The sequence below is a fragment of the Arthroderma uncinatum genome (genome assembly GCF_011692745.1).
Source record: "Arthroderma uncinatum strain CBS 119779 chromosome Unknown scaffold3, whole genome shotgun sequence".
NCBI lineage: Eukaryota > Fungi > Ascomycota > Eurotiomycetes > Onygenales > Arthrodermataceae > Arthroderma > Arthroderma uncinatum.
In genome coordinates, this window is record NW_022983865.1 from 3,210,300 (window position 1) to 3,222,442 (window position 12,143).

At 47.5% G+C, this 12,143-nt stretch overlaps 3 protein-coding genes across 3 annotated transcripts; all 3 read left to right on the plus strand.

The window, feature by feature from the left end:
• Positions 1–1,650: 1,650 nt before the first annotated feature.
• GIQ15_04723 (uncharacterized protein) lies at positions 1,651–3,551 on the plus strand (the record flags this gene model as incomplete). The annotated part of the gene is made up of 2 exons (XM_033552140.1): positions 1,651–2,425; positions 2,485–3,551. The coding sequence occupies 2 exons, from the start codon at positions 1,651–1,653 to the stop codon at positions 3,549–3,551; spliced, it is 1,842 nt and encodes a 613-aa protein (XP_033405870.1).
• A 485-nt stretch (positions 3,552–4,036) lies between these two features.
• On the plus strand, positions 4,037–5,116 carry GIQ15_04724 (C-3 sterol dehydrogenase/C-4 decarboxylase; the record flags this gene model as incomplete). The annotated part of the gene is made up of 1 exon (XM_033552141.1): positions 4,037–5,116. One exon carries the CDS (start codon positions 4,037–4,039, stop codon positions 5,114–5,116), a length of 1,080 nt encoding a protein of 359 aa, XP_033405871.1.
• A 4,632-nt stretch (positions 5,117–9,748) lies between these two features.
• GIQ15_04725 (uncharacterized protein) lies at positions 9,749–10,418 on the plus strand (the record flags this gene model as incomplete). The annotated part of the gene is made up of 3 exons (XM_033552142.1): positions 9,749–9,870; positions 9,940–10,055; positions 10,129–10,418. 3 exons carry the CDS (start codon positions 9,749–9,751, stop codon positions 10,416–10,418), a joined length of 528 nt encoding a protein of 175 aa, XP_033405872.1.
• Positions 10,419–12,143: the final 1,725 nt, after the last annotated feature.

The following is a 12,143-nucleotide window of genomic DNA, read 5'->3' on the forward strand; positions in this document are numbered from 1 at the left end:
TCGGTCTAGCACATCAGGGTGGTTGAATACCATTATTACGTTTAAATAATGAAGTACATAGGAAGTGGGACCTGCTATCGTTTCTTGACTAGCAACGTACATATCGCCCCGAAAATAAGACGACAGTATCTTGAGTTAACCATGCCCTACCCATATGAATACCATACTTTGCAAACCCATGGGCGTTTCAACATGGCCTTATATCATCCTACTTATTGTGGCAGCAAGGAAGAACCGCTCACATTTTCCACACGTGCTGACTTGCGTTTGGCCTTTTTGATTGTGCGCGTAATAGCTCTGAATGCCGCTTCCAGTTTCTGGTGCGTCTCCAGCGCTATAGGTAGGCCAACTTCATGGCAGCTGCGAATGTAGATTCTTAACCACATATAGTGGCGCATTTCAGGGGTATCGGGCATCTATACCCCAAAAGAGTTAACAATTGCAAGTTTACAAAATGCCCAGAACACGAAAGTAACATAGAGGAGCCAGCACAAACTCACCGCCTCGCATTTATGGCAATCCTTCAAACAACGGAGGCATTCTTCGCCTGGTCTGGTTTTACACACCTCGAAAATGCTGGAGAAGTACCCGAGGCAGTATCTGCATGGGATATTGCTATCAGTTTTATTAGCCTAATTCAAAACGAGCAAAACGCGTCAAATATCGGCGCCCAGAGGCATTGAAACGCATCCGAAAGAACTCGGGAGTATTATCCAGCGTCTTAAGGTATTAAGGTGTTAATCGGGCTCAGCCTGATAAATTCAAGAAACAGGGCCCCCCATATCATCAACTCACCAAAGAGAAGGAGCAATGTCCTCCATTTCTTTCACGTACTTCTCATCCATGGCACGCGAAAGACAGCCAAACTAGCTTATGATAAGCTTAGCTAGTGGTGAGGGATGAGACTATACAAGCTCAACTGTTGGAGGCTTGTGACGAGGCTTGGTGGTGTAAGGAGGATGGTGGTTGGACCTGAAGTTCTCCTGAGATCAGGAGCATCATTAAGCAAATAGTCTTAGCGCACTTCGCCAATATCATGCTCCCGCAGTGATATTGACTGGCTTACTATAGTTGTTATTCTCGCTCCTCAAGAGTCGAGAGATGGGATAAGAACAAGTAACATTTTACAGGTTATTTCAGTCACTGATATAATATCACTGAATAACAGAGTATAGGAGCCTGACAGCCAAAAACATCTATACCTCAGCACGTAACTATCAGTGACAGTGAATATATCTTCCATCGATGCTGTAAACTTGACATTTTTATATGGACGTGCAGTTATATTGTCTAGTCAGCAGACATTTACGTATTATTACAGATAAATACGACAATACACACTATAGCTTCAATACACACCTAGCAACTCTGCGTAATCCCGTAACGCGGCCAACTCTATCTCGACTTCCTCGCCTTCGAGATAGGCAAAAAAGAGGCGACGGCGAGGTCGCGAGCAGTCGACAATTGGCCGTACTCTCATACCAGAGCGTCGTGCCGTCTACCTGAATGCAAGGAGCAGATTCAGGGGAGCAACCAGAGCATCGTCACTGTCCGGATTCCCCTCGCAGGCAAGCCCAGCAGCTTGTCCTCCTATCTCTGTTCCGCCATGGTGGTTGCTGTCTAAGAGAAAATTTCCCTACACCAGCCCGGATGATGACTCGCACTGTGACAACTCCGCCGTCGTGCAGTACTCGGACCAAAACACAGCGGCAACAGCAGCACCAGCAGCAGGACCTGGCATCTCCCATATTCACCGAACCGCCACCGTCCACGCCTAGTTCCGCGATACCTCCTCCGCATCAACACACCCATGCAAATACACATACCCATACACACCCGTTCATCTACACCCACGACCAACCACCCTCGAAACGAGCGAAGCTACACCACTCCCCGCCCCAAGTATCAGGGCAACTTCCCCTACGCGCTAGAGATGCCCACAGCCTATCGAACGTCGTTCCACGACCAGATTCGCTCCCCAAACGTCAGATACAGACACAATTGGTGAATATCAGGGGCCCCAGAGACGGCGATGACGGATCTGGGGAAGGTAAAGGTGGTCGTCTATCGTTTGCTAGACCCGGCGCTATGCCTGATACCAACAACAAGGCCACTGAGTCCGCCTTAGCTCGTCCTACAAGGAGCTCATTGCGCCATCCTCAATCTATACAGACAGATGAAGGAGATATGGCCCTTGTCAAGGAAGTTAAGGAGGGCGGTGAAGATGCAAACATGCATGGTAATATTGTTACTAAGAATGAGGTTCATTTAAAACCAACCCCAGGACCCAGTACCAGTGCCCCAGCTGGGAGTGAGAAGAGGTCCTTGCGGTCTCATGATGGAGGTACTAGACCATCAAAGAGTGAATTGGCTATGTACTTTCCCAACTATGAACAGATTCTTAGTTTAGAGCCAGTGAAACAAGGTATTTGGAGCTTCAACTCGATCCATAGGCCTCACAGTGACTGATATGCTCTCAATTAGAATTTCTTTGTGCGGAGACCACAGTTACCCTTGTGGATGATTTAAGGGAGCCCATAGTGCTCAATCGTGATGATGTGCCATCATCATCAAAAGCACCATGCAACCCTCTTGAGAATCTGCATAAAGCAGAGGTCGTTGATCTAGGACTGTTTGCGGAAACCAGTGACAAGGACCCATTAGACGAAGACGCCTTCTTCAAAGCCCATAGAAGGCTAGAAAGACAGGAAAAACAACTACGCAATCTTGAAAAAGAGCGAGCCCAGTACGAGAAGGTCCAACTGGACCATCTGCTGGGTGAGCTACAAGGTCATGACTGGCTACGGGTGATGGGCATTAATGGGGTTACTGACACGGAGAAGAAGCTCTACGAGCCTAAGCGCGACTATTTCGTAGGAGAAGTCACAGCCTTGCTTGAAAAGTTCCGAGCATGGAAGGAAGAGGAGAAACGCAGGAGAGTAGAACGAGAACAAGCACTACAAGCAGAAGAAGATGAAGAAGAAGAATCTGACTCCCAAGAAGAAGATGAAGCTGAAGATGAAGAAGGCGAGGGTGAAAGCGATGTCGTTGATGAAAGCTCCGAACATACATCGCCTACAGCTGTCGGCAGTGTTCCAGACCCGGATGACGTTGACGGACTAGCTGCACACCAGCTCTACCAGGAAGCGATATCTGCATCCAAAAGCAAGAAGCTCAAGACCCGCAACGACAAACCAACCTCCCAACCACGACAACAGCCTAAACCGCAATCCCAGCCCAAGACCCATACCCAGCAACAAGCCCCGTCAAGCAACCCCCCTGAGACGACCGTTGCAGCACCGTACATCGAACCCGACCTGTGGGTTGTAGGACCGTTTATATCATTCTACTCCAAACCCCATCTCCGCGAAGCAGCAATTAAAAAGCACAAACGCGGTCGGACGCGGACGGCATTCGGGAAGCCACTCCCAGAATTCGACGATGCGCCATTCCGGTTGCCTGAGGATATTCTTACTCCGGAGGCTATTAGGGCGAGTCAACGGAGGAATAGACGAATGAGGCGGGAAGATGGGAGGCCGGGAAAGCGTTAAGTCTTCTTGCTCGTCTATTGTATGTTATGTATCTATTAGCAGGGCGCGTGGTTATCATTGTAAATTTAATATACCTTACTTTATCTCTTCCAAGGAGCATGCGGAGTCCAATACCAATGGGGTGGAGGACAGTTTAGATTTAGATGGAGGTGACTATATAATTTATATACGGAGGTCGCGCCCATAAGTCTTGATTCTACAATAGGATACTCTATCCATAACCATTAGAATTCATTCTAAAACTAGTGTTACGTAATTTATTTTATAAAAAGTGGTATCTCAGCCCCTTGCGGCATCTCGCCCAAGGAATAGAAGTAGAACATGTTTTTTTCCCGAGAAACCAGGGTTCGCAAGCGCAGCTGAGATAATTCAAATCAATATTAATAGCAGCTATTCGCCTAGGACTGCGAAGAGTTTATTTTGCTTTCCTGCAGATTCTCTCCTTGCAACCCCCCTAGATTGCAAATACTTGCGGCATTTCCCATATGGACCCCGTGCTTGTCATCGGTGGCTGCGGTGGGCTCGGCCACCACATCGTGAAGCGACTGCTTGAGAAGCAGGACGCTTCAAACATCACGGTCTTCGACCTGAATATCGACCGAAACGTCTACCCGGGTGTCAAATACACTCGAGGCAGCCTGGCTTCTCGGGAGGATGTCCAGAAAGTGATCGAAAATGCTAAACCACAAGTCATCTTTCACACCGCATCCCCATTCATGATGGAGCAGAAAAATAGCCATGACATCTTTGAAAAGGTCAATATTGGCGGTACTCGTATCCTGCTGGATACCACCCGTGATACGGACCACGTCAAAGCTGTGGTGTATACGTCCAGCTCATCCGTCGTTCACAACGGATATACAGATATCGTGAACGCAACCGAGGACGCGCCCAAGGTCTACTTACCCGAGCAGAAGGAATTCTATACACATACAAAGGCCGTTGCAGAGGATATGGTTCTGGCCGCTAACAGAAAACACGGCTACAAGACCACGGTGCTGCGTGGCTGTACCCTCTTCGGCGAGGGCGATGTCACCACAATCCCAAAGATCGTCGATAATGCAAAAGCCGGACGTGGAAAGCTACAGGTTGGATACAACGAGAATCTCTACGACTACACCTACCTCGGCAACGCAGCCGACGCGCACATTCTCGCCGCGAAAGCCCTGCTCAGCCCCTCCACGCCAGAAGACGGACCCGTTGACGGCGAAGTGTTCAACATCACCAACGACGAACCGTGGCCGTTCTGGGCCTTTGCGCACGCGGTCTCAGGCGCTGCCGGATACCCCGTCACAAGCGTGTGGGTGGTGCCGCCGTTTGTCTTCTACGCGCTCGCCGTGGTGCTTGAATGGGTTGTGTGGCTCAGTAGCTTTGGGACGCGGTCGTCGCAGCTCAATCGGAAGATGGTGAGATTCTTCACTATGACCCGGACTTTTGACATCTCGAAAGCGAAGAAGCGGCTGGGGTACCGGCCGGAAGTCAGTATGAAAGACGCGATCAATCGGTCCGTTGCTGCGTACCTAGCGAGTTCTGAAAATGCTAAGAAGAAGAAGAAGAAGAAATGAATGATGGCTTGTTCATGTTCGAACCGTTCTCCGTAGCCCTCTCATTCTGTCTTTGCCCTTTTCCAAATCTTTTGCCTGCTTCGAATATTCTCCCCCTACTTTGAGTCCTCAGAGTGGATAGACAAGGAACCGAGGACCCTCCACCACTACCCAGTCAACTTTTGTCGTCCGGTGCGCAGCAATCCACTCTCCCAGCTTATTGCGAGATGTTAGATGACAAAAGTGACTTTTTGGCTAAATGGAGCCTACCTTATTTCTAGACAACACTCGCTCGTAGCTATTATTATTATTATTATTCTATATTATATTCCCATGTATAGGGAGCCAGGCTCCGGCAGTGCTAGTGGCACTGGTTGTAATAACGTTATTATTATATTAATTGACTTCTATCTAGTATTAGGGATAGTGATAATATATATAGATGTTATATAGGCGGTATATACCGCACAAGGGACGCCGCATATCCTTTAAGCTTAAAAGATATAGTAGTAACTAAATATATAATAATATACGTTTTAATAGCGTATTAAGTAATCTTAAACTACTATCTATAAATTGCCTTATATATATAAATTTTTAATAGGCATTATTATTATTAGGATCTTTTCGAAGATGGGTTTATTATCCAGTTTGCGCATAAGGATCAACGGGATGTTCCATAGGTACTCGAGGGATCATTCTGCTATAGGGGTTCGAGTTTTATATCATGAATCTCACTTGAAGCTGCAAGGAATGTATTTAGTACATATCATGGAAGCACAGGCTATATCTTGTTCGGTTCAACTTTGGTTTACTGGTGGATGCTGAAAACTGGGTTTCGGAAGTCTATACTCACTTCGATATCTACTTCCACGATCCATCGACCTTGACATACCTGTACCGACCGAGCAAACAAGCCACCAGGATTTGAGGAGATGGCAGAGGATAACTAACGGTTTTCACTAAGCGAGGCGGTGATGGTGCACCCAGGAGTGTCGTCTACCTGTACATTCTGACTTGTCCTTTCTTTCTCTTTTGCTATTACAGATGATATGCATCCTCGATCACTTTAGTAGATAAGACTTATATTTCTCCATCATATATTGAGCAAGCATTGATACTAAGTAAACAAGGACCACCGTCCCGAGTTTAAGCGTGTTAAGCTTAACTTAATATATTTGTGTAGTTAGCAAGTTATGATGGACCATGAGGGACAAAAGGCCCAGTGTCCAATGGGGACCATTGGCTACAGGAACGAGTCGTACCCAACACCGAGAATCTGACAAGTTATATCCTTTGCTTTTTGTGACCCACAATCTCGCGAGAGTGGCACGATGAAGCACGCAATCTGCGGAAGACTATCCTAGTCTGTCTTGAAAAATAGAGCAGGCAATTTTTTGATTCGCTATAGAGGCTGATCCAGGTACTTAGCCAAGCTATGTCGTTAGACCGATCTTCTAGAGTTTGGGGTACCTGGTCTGTTCAACGACATGCCGACATGACACTCTATAAAAGTGCTATAAAAGTGCTATACAAGTGCTATACAGATGCTATGCAATGTGTGACGGGTCCAGTCGGTTGACATGGATATATAAGGTGTAACGCATGCTTCGTAAACATTCAGTGGAACCAGACCCTCTCCTGCGAGCAGTAGGAGGCGGAGATAACTTGCTATCAAAATTCCGAATCAGAGGAAGCGCGTCGAGCCTCCTAATACGGCATCAGCAGAATGGGTGGGAGCTGCGGCGTAAATTTTCTGGTATGTAGCCTTGTAATGGGGATTAAGTTTTAATGAATGCTTTGAGATGTCGCACAAGCGGAGCAGAGAAATTTCGGGTGCTGTTTTTTTTTTTTTTTTTTTTTTTTTTTTTTTTTTTTCACTCATGGAGTACCCTTTTGAGTCGAACAGCTCATTCGCTTTTCAAATCAGCTGAGGCCAGTTTTCCTAGGTCGCATTAGTGGTTCGCTCCTATCATGCCAAGGAGAAATTGCTAGGGGTCGCTGGTTGTGAGCGCCTTTCGTTGGTAAGGGAGTTTCTTCCGGTGGCTTCCAAGAGAGAGAGGATAATCTTTCTGCCCTGCTGCCTGCGCTGTGAGTGTATATCGTTCCATGCCCTAGTCAAGACAGCGGTCGCATATGACATCTCAGAAGTGCTTGCGGTAATTGGTATATGTGCACCTCATATCTCGGAGGGTAGACTTAGCGGTTATATTTTGCATCTGTAATTTGTTCACACGCTCGTCAAGCGGGAGGGTTATCTGCATTGGGCGCCTGAAGGATCATTTTGTGTCCCACCAGTATCTATTTGAAATGATCGTCGCTGGGCTTTTAAGTATTGATGGGAAAAAATAATCGAAAAATCGACAGGAAACTGGAGAAGTCTGGCTGATTTTCGTGTATTGTCGTTTTCCGTTCCCCAACCACCCTCCATCTTGGAATATGATGCATATTGCAGTAAATAGGAACTCCATTTGCAGTGCTACGTGGCAACCATGATGCAGAAGATAGAGCTTTTTCGTTACTTCTAACGCTCGTTTCCAGGGCCAAACTGTAGCCAGGTGTGTGTTTTTGTCGATTGCAATTTCCCTGCGTTGTCAACAGGGGGTGGTAAAGTATGCTAGGCGGGAGCAAGGCTCAGCTCTCCACTATGATACCATGGTAACCCCATTAGAAAGCAGTTGGCTTGCATTCTATCGGTCCGTTGCCCCAGGTTGTGAATATACTCAGCTCCTCTCCGTGGGTGCTTTCTAACCAGTTGGGCAGATAATGGGATAATTGCCAGTGCAGAGAAATACTCTCCGTTCTGGCCTGCCGTTCGTCAGGCATTGTAGCAACCGCCTCACTTGGGGTATTGGTTATTGCACACCGCTAGATCAACTCTCGATTTCGCATCATGTATATGTAAACCGTTGTCTAGGTCACCACCCATGGAGACAGATTGATTCCCTTGCTTGCAAGGGATGGAGGAGGAGCCTCATTCGATAGCTCCATGGTGATTTGGGCTGATCCACAAGTACAAGCTGGCGTTGTCAATTGCGGCGTGGTATTTAACAGTTATTCCAGATTGCTGCAACTAAACTTTTCGCCGCCTTTCTAGGGTATTATGCTGTCTTATATTTCTTTTTTTACAGGCCTGCTCTCCTCTGTTGGTCTCGCTAAGCGCCGCGCCCCTCTGTCATCGCTGGCTAGCACGTATGCTGCACCAACGCAAGAAGACGGGGCGCAGGAGAGGTTCATGCGAAACTGCACGTGCTGTGTGAAGAGGCTTGTCTTTATGGCTGCTCCATGCCTTGACTCTGCATATCGAGCATTCCATTTGTTCTCGTTAGGTATCCTATCGTGGTATCCTCTCCCACAACCACCAGGAGATAATTCACCTCACCCTCACCCTAGCACCTCGCGCTGGCATGCAGGCTCAAAGTTTTCATATGCACCTTGACAATCTTTGCCTGATGTTTCAGAATTGTACTAAAACTAGTTGGCAAAAAAGAATTTTGGTTCAGCCGCCAAGTTTGCTCTTATGTCCCAATCAATCACAAAGGGGCTTTGGATTGGTTGACTTGTATCTTGTGTGACAGCTGTCAAATCGTCTGTTCTCGCGGAGCTGATTGATACCGTCACGGTAACCGTTTGTGTCCCACGAAGCCTGTAGTCGACCATTATTTGACTATATGATCACCGATCAACACAATGGGGAAAACGTATCTCGACATATGGTTGTAGTCACGTACATCCCGCTAAATTGAATCCCCTGGCTATGAATATATAAAAATGATGGGGGAAAAACCAACAGTTAAGCATGGTATACTCGTAAAACTAGGGCACCATGTAAGCCACATGCAGGTACAGTGAAGCATGTTCGATCCACGCCACATTTGACAAGGAACGGTAGTCTATCAGCGTCATAACAGGAACCAGTAAGTTAGAAGAAAAGGTTATACTCCATCATACACCAAATGAGGGCCTCAAAATACGCACCTAGTGTTGACAAGTTGACAACAGGCCGGATAATTATGATATGCTTCTGCCTTCCTTTCTGCGCTAATCATATGTATCCCCTTTCTTTTTCGGACATCGCCTACGCCATTTCTCTCTCGAAATTCTAGCTGGTCATCGACACCATTTTTGAATAGAAACGAAACCACTCGAGCCCCAAGCTAAAAACTTAGCCTTGGTTTCCTTCACCTGATTAAGCAGGCTAGGGCCCACAAAGCTCAAAAGACGTTAGAGTCAACCCGACTATTGGGGGAGTTTCACACGTCAGTCTTGAAAATGACAAAAAAACGAAAGATAGAATGGTGATAGATCATATGTAATCCTCCTTGAACGCTGGCTGATCATGGGTATAGGGCAGTGCCTGGGTGTACCCACAACACCATCAAGCATCCCATCGCTTTTCCGGCCCTCCATTACCGCGCGGTAGAAACATGCGTTGAATTGAAACGCAGTCCCGATGTCGATAGAAAGGGATACCCGAGGGAGGCCTACTGGTTATAAATAATAGCCAGTTCCTCTTTTGGTTTTGGATTTGAAGCCCAAGCAACAAGCAACACAACTAGCACAGGAAGCACAGAGCTCATTTATTCTTTCCTGTTCCGCACACACCTCACTGCACTATCCCTTTCTCTGTAACCTTCGCTACCGTTCGCAGAGATGCCTCCACCGAGCCAACCGAGCCCATCAAGCCCAAGGTCTTCTTTTGGAAATGATTCGACGGACGCTCAATATGGAGTCTCGCCGCCTCTTGCAGAAGCATGGCAAGATGGCGACGCAAGGTCTGTTTCGGCCCAAGTCGAAAAAAGGCCCACGAAGCTAGGGGCGAATGCTGATACTAGCGTTCACAGTCATCCATTGGGCTGGGCTGGGTCCCCGTCGGCGAAGGTTGTCCAAGATGATAGCAGCCGGTCTCAGAACATCTCGCCGTCGGCAGAGACAACTATGCCATTCGTCCTATACGCCGGTGAGCGGGGGTCCAATTTCTTTAGTAGAGATAGTTGTCAATTGGCTGCATCTGGCTAATCATTGGGCTCAAGGCACGCAAGAATTATCGGGATACAAAAGAGCGGAGGGTATTCTGTTTGAATCCGATTCGTCTGATTCCGTCACTGCTTCAACAAAGAGACGTAAACGCGATCATCAGGGTACTTGGCTGAAGGCTACCCAGAGAGAAACTAGCCAAATTCCTGCATCCCCGGATGCAGGACCGCCTGATGGAGAGTCTGACCGCAGTCCGGCTGAGGGAAATAAGATCGAAGAAAGAGAAAACGAGACGACGGGGAAGCAGGAAGGGCAAGGAGCAGATGTCGACGAAGCTTCAAAGTAATAAACCTAATTGTCGGGGCATCACACGAAGATCCCGGATCTACCAATCAGGGGCAGATGGAATCTGATGGCGAATCGCCTTCTATGGGGAGAAATGGAATCCGGTTCCTTGGGAGTGAGGCTCGTGGCAGCCCGTTCAGGTTGAAAGTTGTCTTGGGTCCGATCTGAGGTTAAGATTAAGTTATTTTTACTTTCGTTGATGGATAGATATAGAAGCAGAATAATAATTAGACTTCTCTCCTCTAGTCTGAGCTCCACCTTCGACGATAAAGGTTCTTGCCGCGCACTGCCCTCTACAAGGCCATGAAAAAGGGGGTTTCCCTCAGCTCAGCAATATACGGAGAGTTCCGCAAATGTATTTCTTCTGGCTGTCGGGTGACGTTGCTCAATGAGCTCTATCACAATTTTTCGAAGGAGATAGAGGCGGAAGGTGACGCCCCAATGACGAAGCAGGGAGTAGGCGAACGGAAGCACTAAGAAGCTCCGGGGAACACAAAGGAACGGTCCGCGAGAAAAGCAAAGTTGGAGTCTAGCGTTACGCCCCATGGTTCGTCACCCTTAGTCGTCCCGGGGAGACGGGGGGGCGGGGACGGGGAAGTTGTGAATATCTGAACGCTCGACATACTGCAGGTGTAGTTTATTTAAAGTATCCGATCGTACGGAGCATGTATATTGCTTCTCGTGGACCATACTAAATCTAGCCCATATCCGTGGCCGCTGTGTGGTGAGATCTCTGAAACCCTTTCTTGGCGTGGGTGGTCAAACGTTTGTGCAGAACGATGACAGCTCCCTCCCCTTACCCCAGGCTGGGATGATGAGGGCCAAGTATATGGAGGTGCTACCCCTGCCTCACCAGTGTGACTTGGACGTCCCTCTATTAGGCTTATATGCCCAGATTTTTGCGAGTAGGAATCAATCCTGTTCCATGTGTACTTGGTGCTTACACTTAATTGGAGTAAGGCGTTCGCCATCATTTTTGTCCCGATGTATATAGCTTTCAAACGAAATTGAAAATAAAATAAATAATATGATAGCCGGGCGGTGATGACTTATTTGCATGGAGCGGTCGATGTTCCGGCCAATGGGGGAGTCTGGAATGGTCGGATGGCGTCCCATTGCGATCTGCCCAGCTAGACCCCCCAGGGCCTGCTGTTGGCCTTGCATCTGAAAATGTCCTCTGGCTATAATGGGCGCTTTGACCTTTGCCTTCGACAAAGTATCGTTGTTAATGAAAAAAATAAAAATAAAAATAAAAACAGCCTGGCGTGACAGGAAGCGGCCCTGACACGCTGTGAATTTTTTTGACTTGGCTACACCGATATGTCGAAGCGGCTCCATGGTTTGATTTTCTCGCCTATGTTGTTTATATATAAATGCTCATCTTTGTTCCTGACTTTTAGACTCCCTCTCCGTTCATTCAACCGCCAAATATTCACGACACCTGAGAGTTCTCTAGGTGTCAAGCCGCAATTTAAGATTTAGTTCCGGCAAGCCAAGTCTCCTTTGAGTCGTCTTAGAGGAAAGAGAGTCACCACTGAACGGTTGATATCATGGGTGTTCCGCTAGATGGGGGCGAGAAATGGAGAGCTGAGAGAGCGAAGGCTGGGCGAGAACAGTGAGTTGCCTCCATGCATCATTATTTGTCGTTAAGGTGCTGACCATCGTGTCATCAACTAGAATTGATCTCCTTGCACCAATAAACAAGGCTGTTGAGAAGCTCAACGCC